Source organism: Malus sylvestris, chromosome 6, assembly GCF_916048215.2.
Source record: "Malus sylvestris chromosome 6, drMalSylv7.2, whole genome shotgun sequence".
Lineage (NCBI taxonomy): Eukaryota > Viridiplantae > Streptophyta > Magnoliopsida > Rosales > Rosaceae > Malus > Malus sylvestris.
In genome coordinates this window covers 8,862,739-8,878,246 of record NC_062265.1, presented here as the reverse complement: position 1 = coordinate 8,878,246, position 15,508 = coordinate 8,862,739, and the positions used below count along the sequence as shown (strand labels likewise).

Sequence of the window (15,508 nt, the reverse complement as noted above, 5' to 3'; positions counted from 1 at the left end):
AATTTTATTTATTTACATTCTTTTACAGATTGCAGAAACTAGATGTCTGTGACTCTGTACTCTGTTGTTATGCTAAATGGATGAAATGAATCACCTGTTTCTTGCTTGCCAGTTGATATTAGTATTGTATTTTAAAGAGTTAAATTGTTGGGTAAAGGAAAGAAAGAAAGAAAAAGGAAGAAACGTCTTTGTTTGGGTTTCTGCATCATGGACTTCAAGAGTGTGCTGCAAATTGAAATTGAGGACCAAAATTGAATAGGGAAATAAACGATAATTAAATGAACAAACAAGGCAATGGAAAATACAAAAAAACAAAGAGTAAAACTAGTTATTGCTACTATCACCATGCAACCCATAAAGCATTTCGCAAACTCCCATAACACAAACGAAAACATCAATGAAAATAGACACACATGCAAATAAGCTATTTCCACCCAGGTCTTACATATTGAGGTATCAGATCGAGGAGCAATTCCCTCAAAATTTATCTACTACTTGACCCAAAATCTGTAAATCTAAAAACCCTAATTTATTTCAATTTCTAAATCCCTAAATTTAAAACATTTTTGAAGATTTGGAACATATATAGAGTGGTCAGTAGACTCAGGACGATCAGGTGGTGAAGGATGGAAGACATCCAATACAGTTGAGAAGTGTTGATGGTGGTAGTCAGAGTTGAGTTGAGATGAGTTGAGGGATGGAGCTATCGAGTCGAAGTTGACCACGAGCATCACAACTGCACAAGCCATAATCTCATGACAACAACGACAAAGAAGAATAAACTGAGCTAGCCTGGGAGCATGGTCGAGAAACGAGTTTAAGAGTTGAGAGAATAGTCCAACTCTAGAAGTGTGGAGAGTGTAGATGCAAATTTTTTGCCATCTTCTCCTTTGACGAAAATGCACCTGCAAAATAATAACACCTAAGATTAAGGCCAAAAGTCTCACGCGCCCACGATGAATGGGGGGAGGCTTTTGCCGAAGAATCTCCGATGCCAAAGTTAGAATTTGAGAAAGAATGTGTTTAGGAATTTTTGGGTAGAGAATGACTTAGCATTTTAGTGGGAGAATGAGGCTATTTATAGGGGAGTGGCCGACCCTATTTGGAGAATAAAGACCCGCCATATATGGTGGATTTATGAGTATAATTGCAAGATATTATGTGAAATAATATCTTGTAATTAACTTAACAAATAATATCATTTTGATCATCTTTGACTCTTTCTTGATTGAGCCGTTATTGTCCGTTGCATGCGCATGAGAATCTCGATGTGCCTTGAGGGTAATTTTGTCCTTTTAACCCAAAAGTACACGTGTCACCTCCATAATTTTCTTGATTATTTTTTACTCCACAGATGCCCCCACACATGTTGGGCTACTTGTTGGAAAGGGCAACAGGTGTAAAGATCTTCCTTTACTTTAGGAAACATAAGATTGTTTCCTATTTTGATGTAGACTCACACATTAATTGGAAATTAGATCTTTCTATGAAAGGGAAATAAATCACTTCCAAAGTCTATTTAAGTCTACCTTAATTAGATGATTAATTCCACTTCAGAAGCAATTTATTCTACCCTACAATAGAGAGAAAACTAGAGGATATTTGTTCCCCTCCCCTAGCAATCTTCTACACTTGCCCGTGCAAAGAATTGTTTTTCGTTGCTTTCTTCGTCTTCTCGCCACACCAAGGTAAGAAAAAAATTAATTTTTCCTTGTCTTCGTAATTTTTGGGGCCTCGGGGCTTGAAATTTAAGTCGACAAGGGTCGGGGATGTGTCAAAAATGGTTGGGGAACTACGACATGGTTACTGCCATGGGTGTCTAGCTAGGTTCTGTGGCAGTTGGCTGGGCCAGGTGCAGCTCGGCTTGGGCCGAGTTGATGAGGTGTTGGATTGGTCCAAGGAGGCATGGGTCTCGTTCCTTGTTGGGCTTAGGCTGGTATGCGAAAAGAAGTGAGAGAGAGAGAGAGAGGCGTGAGGGTGGCAACCCCCTCTTCATTTTGGATTGGGCAATGAGGCCTTTGGGTCGAGAAAGTGCCTGGCGTGCTGGGCCACTTGACGTGTTGGCCCGAGAGGGAAAGATGGGAGCTAGGGCGGGCTAGGCTCCCTTGGCTACTGTCTTTGGGTCGTGAAACCTGATGTCTTTTATTTTTGTAGCTGTTTAACGATTCTTCCCTGCGTCTTTGTAGAATTTCTTCGAGCATGTCTTCTTTAAGCCACAAGGGTGATGATGGTGTGCCGCTGTTGTATCTTGAAGGCAGGTCTTTGAGTAAAGTGGGCTACTTCAAGGCTACTCACTTCAAAATTAGCTTCAATGACTTGTTCAAAGATTTTCTTGAAGCACATAGGCACGCCATTCCGTCAAGGATGCGTGTGAAGCGTGCCAAGGAAAGTAGTAGCCGTTAGCCATGTAGTGGGGCTCGGAGAGCCATCAAGTTTTACCCTTACTACTTCATGTTAGGATTTACTTTTCCCATGCCGCATTTCTTCCAAGAAGTCCTTTGCTCTATGAAGTGTGCCCCTGCTCAATGTTCTCCCAATGAGGTCCATGTGATGGTAGGACTCCTAAATCTAAGCCAATTCTTTAACTTGGATCTGACCATAAACCAATTTTAGTACTTCTTTGACATAGGCCACATTGATGGAGTTAGGCAGCTGCGATCCTGCCATAGAATCTTCAATCATTGGAGTAAAGGAAATCATGACTGGGCCAAAGAGACCTTGAAGATAAATAGAGAGTGGGAGTCTGATTTTTCCCTTGAGCTGCGCGTTCTGACGATTTTCATCACTGGTAAATAGACTGCTTAGCCTTTAGACTGCTTTGTGCTTTTACTGAGCTGCTCTTTGATTTGTTAATTCTCTTCATCTGCTTATGTAGATTCATAATTCAGCTCAACTCCCAAGACTTCTCCATATATGAAAAAGGTGCATGTTGCTTTAGGTATCCCTGCTGAATACTGTGAATGGTGTTGGCTGCTTACTTATTTTCATCAGAAGAAAGGTGGCTTGCCCCCGAGAGAAGAGATAAAGTGGATCAAGGTGAAAGCATTAACTCGTCTGATTACTATCGTGGAGCCTACTGTTAACAAAGGTGGAAATAAGAGGTCTTCCCCGCCTGCTCAAGAGATACCGACTGAGAAAAAGTCGAAGATTTCTTTCGCTACTCGTGAGGGATCGCCTACTGTCGATAGGTTTGTGATTGACTTGACCTCTTCCAAGGAGAAAAAAGATGGGGCTTCTAAATCTGAGCCGGTGATACATACTATGCTAAAGATGGCTAGTACGATTACTAATAGGATTGCTCAATGTAGAGGTTTCATCGTGCCCCTAATGCCGAAATATGTGCCAAGACATCTGCTGGAGGCTTAGTTCAATTCACATTTGGAGAGGCTTGCTACTCTGAAGAGCGATAAGGTAGACTATGCTGCTAAAGTAGTGCCAAGGCCCACTCCCCTTTTTGCTGAGATTGATTCACCTGCTAAGAAAGAGGAGACTGCTCGCATGGGCAGTTATGAATAATTCACCAAGCCTGCTTCTGAGGAGGCTGCTGAGATTTGTGCGCTCTTGAAACCATATCTGCTTGAGGACATGGATGCATGTGTCAAGCTTGTCAATGGCTTTAGAGGGGTTGTTTTCCTAAGTTCTTTTGTGAAGCATACAACCAAATATAGAAAAACTGTTATACTTGCTATGATGCAGAAAACGACAATTCTGGCAGCCGAGTTTATGCTCATTGATTAAGAGGATACTAAGGCTGCCAAGGAAGTGGCAAAAACTATGGCAGCTGAAACTTATTCCTCTGCTTATAATTAAGTGATCCACTTCAAGAAGATCGTCGATAGGTTTGAACCTCAAGTGTTGGAACTCCAAGGTGCACTGAAGATCAATGAAAGTCTGAAAAAGGAAGTGGATGAACTATAACGCAATCATGTTGGTCTGCTCGAGGAAAATGAACAACTAAAGGGTTCGAGGCTGGGCTTGAGGCTTCACTTGTTCAAAGTCAGGTCAATTTCTACAAGATGGGTTACGTATATCATCTCTTTGGTAGGCCATTTGATTTTAAGTTTGCTGAGAAAGACTTCGAGACCTTCTCTATTTCTCTGGAAAACTTGTTTAACTTTACTTTTAAGGCATCCATTGGCAAAGTAGTCAAAGACGTTGGTACCTAGGCTTGGGCAGCTAGGGGTGAAGATCTAGATGATGTCACTGTTGAAAGCATCACAGCTGCTGAAGGTATGGCGACTGAATAGTCGTGGGATGTCCAAACTACTGAAGAGTAGTTTTTTAGGTAGCTTTTAGGATTTTCTTTGTTTTCCTTTTTGCTTTTTGCTTTGCTTGAACTCCTTTAACCTTTGCTATTTGTTTATCAATTTTGCTAGAAAATGTAATAAACTTGCTTTCTTCGCTTTTCTTCATCTTCGTTTCTTTTGTTTACGCCCAACCTTTGACCTTTAGACCAGTGGCAAGCGTGCTGCTTTTCTATAAGCAAACAGGCACGCGTAGCCTATGCAGCCATAGGTGTTGGTGTAGAACTTTTGCAAAGTTGTTAGCCATAAGGTCGGCAGATGAACGCCTTACTTATAGAAGTAGACAAGTCCGTGTGACCATTTGTTTGTTAACCTTGGCTTTCTTCAATCCTTTGAGCTGTGTGGCTTGCATCACAACATACTAAAGATTTTGGGTCATGAAATTCGCTAACCTTTCGTATAAAAAATATGCAGTTGTATGGAATTTCGTGAGCAAATGTTTGAGAAAACTCTTTACTTTTTATGTAACCAATTTTGTGGGTTGCGCAAGTATCACAACACTTTAAGAATTAGTGTAGATCTAAACGAGCATTCCATGCTTGGCAGAGGTGAAACTTATCAACTGCGTAGCATGTTGGCAGTGGATAGAGCTTCGTATATGCACGTTTACTACTTGAAGGGCAAATCATAGGCAGTCTTTCGGAAACCGTAGGCTACCTTAGTGCACTCGGTAGGTTCTAGGGCAGCTGTCCATAGGGCATAATATGTAAAGTGCCTCATCCATCTATGAGGCATGGTTCCCTACGGATTAGGCCAAGAGACCCAAAATCCTTCAATTAGCTAAGCCTTGAAAAGAACCATTGTGGCTACTTCTAGGAATCCCGACACAAGCCATCGTGCACCTAGTTACACCAGGGCAGCCCGACTTATCCACGTATGGATATTCGGAGTGTAAATTTTATCCTCTTTCATTGGAGAGTAAACCCATGTGGGTGTTGGGGAATTAGTTTACCCTCTCGCATTGGAGAGCATGGTTGGTCCCCAAGGGGGTGCAATTCATGTTATAAGTCCCTAGGAAGGGCGCGGTATTCTTTTGAAGTGCAGGATTGATCAATTGTTATAAACATGCAGCTGAGCCAATTTGTAAATGACTTCTGAATTCCTCATTGAAAAACGAGTGAAACGAACGAAAATTTAGCTGTAAGGTAGAAACTACATAACAACTGGATAATTCTCGGCTTATAAGGTGGTGCCCGTCGAGCTGCTTGAGTCTTTGGGCTTTGATGTAGTAGGAGGTCACGCATGGTACTTCCTCAGATTGTAGGCGTTCCACTGCTTTTCGATTTCTTTGTCGTTCATGGTGGCAAGGGTGTAACTACCTTTACCGCCTACTCTGCTGATCTTGTATGAAGTTTCCCAGATGGGATCCATCTTTTTGGAGCCTTCCCTGCAGGCAGTGATTAAGGCTTTTCTTAAGACTAAATCTCCGGGCTGGAACTGCCAGATCTTGGCCCTTTTGTTATAACTAGAGAGGAGCTGCTGCTGGTAGGCTGTAATGCGAGTGATGACCTTTTTGCATTTCTCCTTTGCCAGGTCTAAGTTTGTGGCCATTTTTTTTCGTTTTGCTCAATACTTGGCAGTAGAGTGATGATGTTTGGCACAATGACATTGGGATGAAAGATTGCTTTTGAACCAAATGCCAAAGAGAAAGGAATCTCACCAGTTGCTTGTCGTTTAGCTTTGCGATAAGCCCATAAACATTTGGGAAGTTCTTCTGGCCATTTTCCCTTCTTGTCGGTGATGGATTTCTTAAGGCAGTTGAGAATCTTCTTGTTGGATGCTTTAGCCTGCCTATTGCCTTGGGGATACCTTGACGTGGACATGTGCTGCTTAATGCCATATTTCTGGAAGAATTTCGTTAAATCTTTGCCTACAAATTGTGGGTTGTTGTTTGTGACGATGGATTGAGGGAAGCCAAATCGACAAATGATGTTCCTCCATTGTTTTCACCCATTTGGTGAAGTAGTTAGTTGCCACAATCATCATGCCTCTGCCCCTAGTAGCGAACGGCATTGGCCCTACCAAGTCGATTGCCCATTGCATGAACGGCCAATGACTCATCTGCTGGTGTAGTTCGCTGGTAAACAGTACTGGTGCCAGCTTGTAGCGTTCGCAACAGTTGCACTTTTGTACTAACTCCTTAGCGTCTTGATGCATGGCAGACCAGTAGTAGCCTACGTTAAGAGCCTTCTATGTTAGGGATTGACATCCGGAGTGATTTCCACAAACGCCTTCGTGGATTGAACTTAGAATCTTTAGGTCGTCGAGAGGTGCTAGGCAACGAAGATGTGATCCAGTGTAGGATCTTTGGATGAGAATGCCGTTCCAAATGTAGTAATGTGCTGCCCTTGTTATTTCTAGACTCCAATCTTTCTCTGGGGAGTGTGTCTTTAACCAGGTAGTCTTTAATAGACTCTTGCCAGTTTGGAGTTATACTAACCTGTGACACTTTACCTACTGGTTTCGCTTCTATGCTTGGTTTGTCTAGATACTCCATCAGAATAAAGCGTTTGAGTTGGCGGTCAAGGGCAAAGCCTAAGCCGATTAGCACGTCCGCATAGGCGTTGTCTGCCTGCGAAACTTGAGTGAAGGTGTAAGTCTGAAACGCCTTAAGTTTCTTTCGTACCTTATTTAGGTATTGGGCCATTTTTAGATGTTTTGCCATGTACTCCCCAGTAGTCTAACTGGTGATTAGCTGGGAATCAGAATGAATTACAAGCTTTTTTACCGCCAAGTCTTTTGCCATTCGGAGGCCTGCTAGTAAGGCTTCGTACTTTGCTTTGTTGTTGGATGCTTTGAATCCTAGAGTAATTACATGATTGAGCATCGAACTGTCTGGAGTGACAAGGACCATGCCTGCTCTAGAGACCTTGTAGTTGGATGCGTCGTTAACGTGAAAATGCCAGAAGTCTCAATTGGGTGAAGCAGGCATGGCTAGGGCATCGCTCTATTGAGTTGCCTAGGCTAGGCGTGAATTCTGCTATGAAATCCACCAAGGCTTGGGCTTTTATCGCCATGCGAGGTTGGTAAACTAAGCCATATTGGCCAAGTTCTAACGCCCATTTCATTACTTGTTGAGAAGCGTCTGGACCATGTATGATTGATTATAGAGGATATTGAGGCATGACGATGATTGTGTGAGCTTGAAAATATGGTCTGAGCTTCCGACGCAATAACTAGCGCCAACATTAATTTCTCGATCTTCGAATATCTGGTTTCCACATCGAGAAGAGCTTTACAAGTGTAGAATACCGGTAGTTGGGCCCTCAACTTTTCTCGTATAAGGACAAAGCTCACTGCTACTTCTGAGACTACCAAGTAGATGTTTGGGCTCAGACATGAGCTGATTCTATCAGTCTTTTCCTGCTACTGGGGATCAAGAATGATGTGTTCAACGTCTTCTTTGGGTTTTCATCCCGTCTCATTTGCTAGTGCGTTGATTTGGACACCATTATCTTGATCTGTCTGCTGTAATTGCTATTTGGTAGCTTTGTCGTCCCTTTGGACCTTGGAATGCGGAATTGAATTTTTTAATACTTGACGAAGGTTACAACATCTAGCATTATCAGCCAAGGTCACCCTAGTGGCGGTGTTCTTACGTTAATTGACAATGGTAATCGAGGTGTGTCCATTGAATCCAGTGAGTACCTTTACTCGGGGTATGATTGTGCTTTCTAGGCCCATTTTATGAATTACTAATAGTTAAAGTAGGTTGACCGCAGTTCCATTGCCAACCATCATTATGTCGACTACAGTGTGGGCTAGTTGGACATATACCACTAATGTGTCATCGTGTGGGAAATCGACGCCTTTGGCATCCTGCTTGGTGAAGCCAACAATGGGTCCAGGTTGGGTGTTAACTACCTAGACATGTGAGACTAGTAGAGCATGTTGGATCTTTCCATTCTTGGAATTGTTGGTGGTCCCCCAAGTGCTCGGATTCAGCGAATATGCCATTAACCAGGATTATCTTGGTCGGTGATTTTTCATCGGCATCTATATTTCTTCTAAGGTGCGCAGCTAGCTTGTCCAAGTATCTATTAACCTTGCCATCTTTCACCAGCTTCTCTAGGTAGTTCCTCTAAGTGTAGCAGTCATCAGTTGTGTGACTAGGACCTTGATGGAATGCGCAGTACTTAGTGTGGTCCAACTGAAGGAAAAAAATTGTTCAAACTAAGAACATGTGAGGACATTTGAACACATAAGCAAACTATTAACACTTTAAAGTAGGCATGCATTCAAAACAATTCTAAAACCCATGACTTTCAAAGCCTAGTGAATGTTGAACCAAAAGACTCTTTGACAAAATAAAGAGAAGAGAAAGTTTGAGTTTCATTACCCTTGAAGCTTATCCTTGTTTACACAAGGGATTCACCCAAGTTAAGGGCCTTCAAGTCACCTCCCCTGCTTTTTGGATGGTTGATTCTTCACTTATCCTTTACACCTTGAGGATTTAAGGAGATAAACTCTAAGAACACCAAAAGTTTGGTGTCTCTAAGTCTCCTCACCAAGGATGATGTTTGAAGATGAAATGGATGACTTAGAGGAAGGAAGATTGATAGCTATTTTTCTCTAAGTGTGGCCGGCCTCTTTGGAAGACAAAGAGAGAAAGAGTTTTGCTCTTTTGCCTCAAAGAAAACCCTTGATGTGGTAAAGCTATAAAGTTCCTTTTATAGCACCTCACATTTGAGTGGCAAACTTGCAATTATGCCAAGTTCACTACCACTCACCTTATGGCCAGCCATCGTTTAGTTATTGGGCTATTTGCCCATTTTGTTTTACTTGTCATACAACTTAAACATAATGGGCCTTGTGGACCAAAACCCTTTTGGGCCCCAAGACCCGAAACTAACTTGAAAGCCTAATACGAACCTTTCGTATAATTAATTAATCTTGAACATTCTTAATTAAACCATTTAATTGCTTATCCATCTCATTTATATTTCGTCACTTTCATCTTTACTCAGTGTACGATCTATTAGGTTCCAATAGCGAGGCAATGGGCAATTGTTACTCTTAACGATCGATTGTGAATTGAAACTACATTTCAATTCTCCCTTTGATGAAGATTAATGTTTGCTAATCTTCAGGGCTTCCATAAACCATGAGTGACACCTAGCAGTATGTCATGGCTACCCAAGCTAAGTAGAAGTGGTTGGAGAACCTATCCAGTTACAATTACAATGCAATACGGTCATTCTTTAATACAATACTCTTAATCACATTGTTTGAGTGATAGTTTGTTCCATGTCTACTATCCAATGTAATACTTCTATAAATGATTCAATTGAATATGATTTGGAACAAACTTCCTAAGTCATATTCGTATGCTTTGGCCAAAGACTCCTGAATCATATCTCAGAGTATTCTCTCTCCACCTTGGAAGGTTAGAGATCTCTTGTTGTGTATTCGTATGCCTACATGAATAGATAGCTTGACCCCAACAATGTCGTGGACACTCTTAATGGAATGCCTTTGACATGATCAAATATCAAGGACCTAACCATTAGATATCTATGATGCCTTAGGTCAAAGGACTACTTTGCATATTGCAACTTACGAGTTCTTACATGACATGTATATTTGAACTTTTTTTTTTATTATAGTTCAATGTACTCGATTACCATTTTGAGCACCTATGTGTTTGTCTCAATGTCCAACACTAAATGACTTGAGACTAGTCATACTCACGCTTGAGTTAACATAACACATACTAACCTTAGCGGATTGTCAATGCCCAATTAGCAATCCTATGGCTAGGAACGTTTTAGGAATGAACATAAGAGAAATGTCTCGTTAATCTAACTTACTTAGATCACTTCTCTCTTAGATTAAATACATTCCTTGGATTCTCTTATTGCTTAAACACATAATACAATAAATAGTGATTAACAATAAGTTTTGCCCTTCATTAAACATATAATAGTTTAACACAATAAGTATTCCAAAAGTTGTTACATCAAATGAGTGGCTTTGTGGCATAATACCAACACCAACTTGGAGGTATCTCCCTTTGATTGTTTCGGCAGCTTAAACCATGGTTCGTTCTTGATGTCGTGGATGATTTGGTGGATTGGGATCAAGAACTTAGAGTAGTTCTTGGGAGTCGGGCCTCTTTTAGTTGGGGATCAGTCCCTTCACTTGGCCTCATGCCTGCATTTGTTGTTGTACTGCTTTCCGTCTCTCTTCTTTTAAGCTACTATAGATTCTTTTTTAGGCTGTTCGGGTGCTTTATCTACTCACTGAGCCTCGTCCCAAAGTGCATGCTTATCCGACTATTTTTACCTTCTTTACTTTGAACTTTTTCACATAGTCGTAGAGCGACTCCTTTGGGTTATTCTTCACATTGACAAAGTGGTCATACTTTTTCTTGATCAAGCGATAGAATGAATACTCCTTGGTGAAAACCAAAGAAAGCTCATCGAAACTCCGGATGGATTATGGCAGCAAGGTATGGAACCAATCTTGCGCCTCGCCTTGTAGAGTGGTGGCGAATATCTTGCACATGAGAGCATCATTGTTCCAATAGAGGATCATTGCACTTCGGTAGTGCTTTAGGTGTCTCTCCGGGGTCTTCATCCCATTTGAAGGATGTGAAATGTGGCATACCGAACTTGCGTGAAAGCTCTGCCTGCTCAATCTCATCCATGAAGGATAACCTGCTTATGTTTGTCATGTCTCGTCGTAATACCTCCTCAGTGACCTCGTTGCGTTGGAAATTACTTAATCGTTCGATCAAGATCATCTCTACTTATTCCTGAATTTGTTAAGGTAGCAGAACTCTCAGCTACCCCCGGTCATGACTTACTAGTCTAGGTTGCTCTTCCATGTGTTCGGCTCGTCTATACCGCGATTGCAGTGCATGTGGTATGCTCTTAGCAGGCGAGTAAATTCCTCGCAGGCTGCCGGTTGAACTTGAGCTCGATTGAGTGACTTCTTCTCTCGGCCCGTCGTGCTGCTTACTCCAATGTGAGGTGAAGGATGCTCCTTGCGAGACTAGCCACTTCACCTAGAAGGTTGCTCATGTTGATTATCGGAGTGTGGGCTTAACTGTGAATGTATGCTCATATGTGGGTCTAACCGAGAGTGCACGCTCCTCTGCGTGCTAAAACAAGAGTATACATTATCTTAGGGGTCCAGCGAGGAGTGTACACTGCCTGAACGCTTAGTTCGTGACTGGTTGAGCGGCTGCTTGCCAAGATGCTGCTGGAGAGGTTCATCGTCTACCCTTGTCCTACTTTGAGACACCTCATCTAGGCCTGCTGTACCTCAATACGCTACAAGAGCTGATTCACCAAGGTCGTCTACTACACGAGGGTGTTTGTCAACTCTATGACTTGTCAAGACAAGTGTTGTTTGCCATTTGGATTGGAAGAGCTTGGACGGTATGCGTCTCTTTGAGTAATGGAAGTGTAATGGACTCCGAACGCAAGATTTGGGTTAGGAAATGTGAAATTTGCAGAGAAATGGGGTGAAATACCCCTCATTTAATCGTCGGTCAAAAAATCTAAAGTCGGGATGGTTAACCTGGTCTTGGACTGGTTTGGGCTGCTAAAAGGGGTTGAGTCAGGTTGGACCGCGGTAACGAGTCGAGTCGCAGGCATGGGTTAAATCGTGGGCGCGGGCTATGTTATTGGAATGCATAGGTGCTGGGCCTCTTTTTACACGGCTTGGGCCTGTAGGTCTTGGGCTCGGCTTTGAGGTGCGCTGGTCTTGGGCCTGCGAGTGCTGGGTTGCTCTAATTTTTGTAGATGCTTAGGCCTATTAAATGTAGGCTGCCTTGCACTGGGCTGGCTGCCTTGTGGCACGGGCCTGGGCGCACTGCTGCGTGGTGGTTTGCTCACCGTGGGTAATGGGCTCGCCAAGGGTCGCTACCGTGGTGGCTCCCATGATGGTGCCTCGTAGAGGTGGTGCCGCTCCACTCGCCGTCGCGTTAAGCCTCGTGGATCGTCATGGTAGGGCTACATCACAATCTCCATCATTTAGTCCAAATCCTTGAGCGTAGGAAGTTCCATTCGTCGTGTTTTCCAAATTTCTAGTCATTATACTTTTCTTTTATGTTTATTCAAAGAATTTTATAAAAAAAAATCTAGAAATAAGAATGGACGAAAAATCTACAAATGAACAAGAAATAAGAAGCTTTGAATGCAATAGCCTTCTTCGAGCATGTGAATCAAGACTCTAAATGAAGGCACCAATTTGTGGATGCAAATATTCACCATCTTCTCCTTTAAAGAAAATGCACCTGCAAAATAATAACACCTAAGATTAAGGCCAAAAGCCTCACACGCCCACGATGAATGGGGGTTTTTAGCTGAAGAATCTCCGATGCCAAAGTTAGAATTTGAGAGAGAATGTGTTTAGAAATTTTTGGGTAGAGAATGGCTTAGCATTTTAGTGGGAGAATGAGGCTATTTATGCGGGAGGGACCGGCCCTATTTGGAGAATAGGTACCCGCCATATATGGTGGATTTATGATTATAATTGCAAGATATTATGTGAAATAATATCTTGTAATTAACTTAGCGATTAATCCAAAATTGAATAGGAAAATTGGGAGTGAGGATTTGATGAGGAGTGATGAGAGAGATTTGAATAAATACCATTTTGATCACCTTTGACTCTTCATTGATTGAGCCGTTATTGTCTGTTGCATGTGCGTGGGAATCTTGGTGTACCTTGACGGTAATTTTTTCCTTTTCACCCAAAAAATACACGTGTCACCTCTATAATTTTCTTGATTATTTTTTGCTCCACAGGGAGATTGCGAAAGTGCAAGAGACAAAGAGAAAGACTGACTTATGAAATGCAGACTATGGATACAGTCTGGAACGAGTACCCGATTTTTTAGATATTTGGACTCGACCCGCCCTGTCATTAGCATGGAACTGCCCGCCTCGTCCGGTTTCAGATTTAGAAAATTTGTACAAGCCTCATACCCAACTGAACTCTCCCCGACCCGCAGGTCCAGGATCCGTTTGCCTACCCCTAGGTATTAATACTTTTATTTTAAATTTTGATTATAATTATGATAAACATAAAAATGTGGTTATAATTCTATATTGTATCAAGATTTTAGTTACTTTTTCAAATTTCTCATTATTAGACCAACTCCAATGGGGGGCTAAAAGCCAAATTACCCTCCCCCTAAACAATATCCAATCCATGCTAAAATTTTGGGCTAAATGCCAAATGTTATTTCTGAGCCAAATACCCCCCAGGTCCCCCCTTTCACGCGACTAGTCTCGCTGGCCTTTGGGCCAGTCTCGACCCGTTCACGCTCCAACGCGCCCCACGCGGAGCGCCTGCATTTCGTTCCCGAAGAGGTGGGCCCCGCTGTCAGCGGTTTGTCAGCCACCCACTAAATTCCAACGGTTACATTTTGAATCGGATGGCTAGTTTTCAAGGACCGTTGGTTGATCTGACAGTCCAGATTCAAATTTGATTTTTTTTAAATATGTAATTTTAAAATACATTGAATCCAACGGCTAAGATCGAATATAATTAAATCTAACGGTTAAAAAAAAAATCTAAGGGCCCAAATTTAAATCCAACGGCTAAAATAATTTAAAAAAAAATTATTTAACTCAAAATTCACCAAAAACCTCTATAAATAGCTATGTATTTGTTCAAATATCCACACAAAACTCAATTTTCTCTTACAATTCTTTCAATTTATCTTTCTACCATTTATTTCCATTTCCAAATTGTTCAACATGGCAAGAGAGCATATTAGAGGTTGTAATTGGACCTGTGAGGAAGATGTTGCTCTATGCTTGGCATGGGTTTCTGTTAGCGAAGATGGTGCAGTTGGCACAAATCAAAATGAGAAGGTTTTGTGGGATAAAATCATTGCAAAGTTTCAAGAAAATTGCAATGGCGGCAGGCGGGATGGTGGTGGTGTTTATGATTGGTGGAAGACTATCAACAAAGCATGCACTTTATGGAAGGGAAGCTTGGAGAGAGCCGTGGTTGGCATGGCTAGTGGAAGGAGCACCGCAGAAATTGTGAGTTTTGTTCTTGATATTTTATTTGTCATGTACATAATATTATGTTGCAACTAATTATTTTTATGTATTTTTTGCATAGGGTGGCAAAACAATGGAAATTTACAAGACAAGAGTAACACCAAAAAATCAAGTTTTTAAGTTGCAACATGCTTGGGACGTCCTCAAGGATTGTCCGAGGTGGGGAACCGATGCGGACCAACAATGGGGAAGATTATTTCAATGTGAAACTGCACAGACAAATGCCGGAGATGAAGGTGTCGATGAAGGTGTAGATGAAATGACCCTATCTCCTTCTTTTGCAAGGCCCTCGGGAAGAGATAAGCAAAAGGAAGCAAAGAGAAAAGCAAAGTCCCAAGATATGATGAGTGGACACTTTTATACCGGAATTGCAAAATTGAATGAAACTCATAGCGCTCACCAAGAAGAAGCGGCCCGAATGCGTTTGCAAATGAAGGAAATCTCGGATAGGGAGGAAAATAGGTTTGAAATTGAATTCATGATGAAGGACCTCAGCAAATACACTTTAGAGAGGAAGAAGTTCTTACGTGGTAAACAAAAGGAAATTATGTGAAAGTCTGCCTCAAGGAGTATGTTTCAAGATGATGAATCCTCTGAACCCTATATCCCAACATTTCAATGAAGTCCATCACCAAGTGAAGATGGTGGATATGATTGTTAAGTTTATGTAGTGTATGAATTATGTGCTTTATTAATTAAGGTTATTAATTGTCGTTTGTATTAAGTTTATGTAGTTTATTAATTATGTGGTCACTTTTCTTTTAGAGTTACAATATGTGTGTTCTTCACAATTTGAAATTTTTTAAGACTTACACTACTTTTAATTTCAATGGAAATTACGGATAACTACTCACCCTTCTTGTGTATTTTTAAATTGGTCCTAATAACATTTTAAAACTTTAGAAATAATTACATAACGTCTTGAAAAATGCAAATTTGTTAAGTCACTAATGTTAAGTGATGGAGTCAATTAGCGTTAAGTGATGATGTCACTAACATTAAGTTATGATGTGGACAAATAACGAAATTGGTTTTCACTAGCATGTCATTTATGGAGCTTTGTATCCTCAAATGGACCATTTTATCCAAGTTAAACTCTAAATTTGCTTCATTGAAAGGGGTTGGTTTGGGGATTTGAAGCCCCATATATAATGTGAGAGTGAAAGCCCACTTCAA

The 15,508-nt window shown here is 41.4% G+C and overlaps 1 protein-coding gene across 1 annotated transcript; it reads left to right on the top strand.

Annotated features, from left to right (window-relative positions):
* Nucleotides 1–14,020: 14,020 nt before the first annotated feature.
* On the top strand, nt 14,021–15,144 carry LOC126625431 (uncharacterized). Its single transcript, XM_050294525.1, has 2 exons — nt 14,021–14,311; nt 14,394–15,144. The coding sequence occupies exons 1-2, from the start codon at nt 14,021–14,023 to the stop codon at nt 14,883–14,885; spliced, it is 783 nt and encodes a 260-aa protein (XP_050150482.1). The 3' UTR covers nt 14,886–15,144.
* The last annotated feature ends 364 nt before the right edge of the window (nt 15,145–15,508 follow it).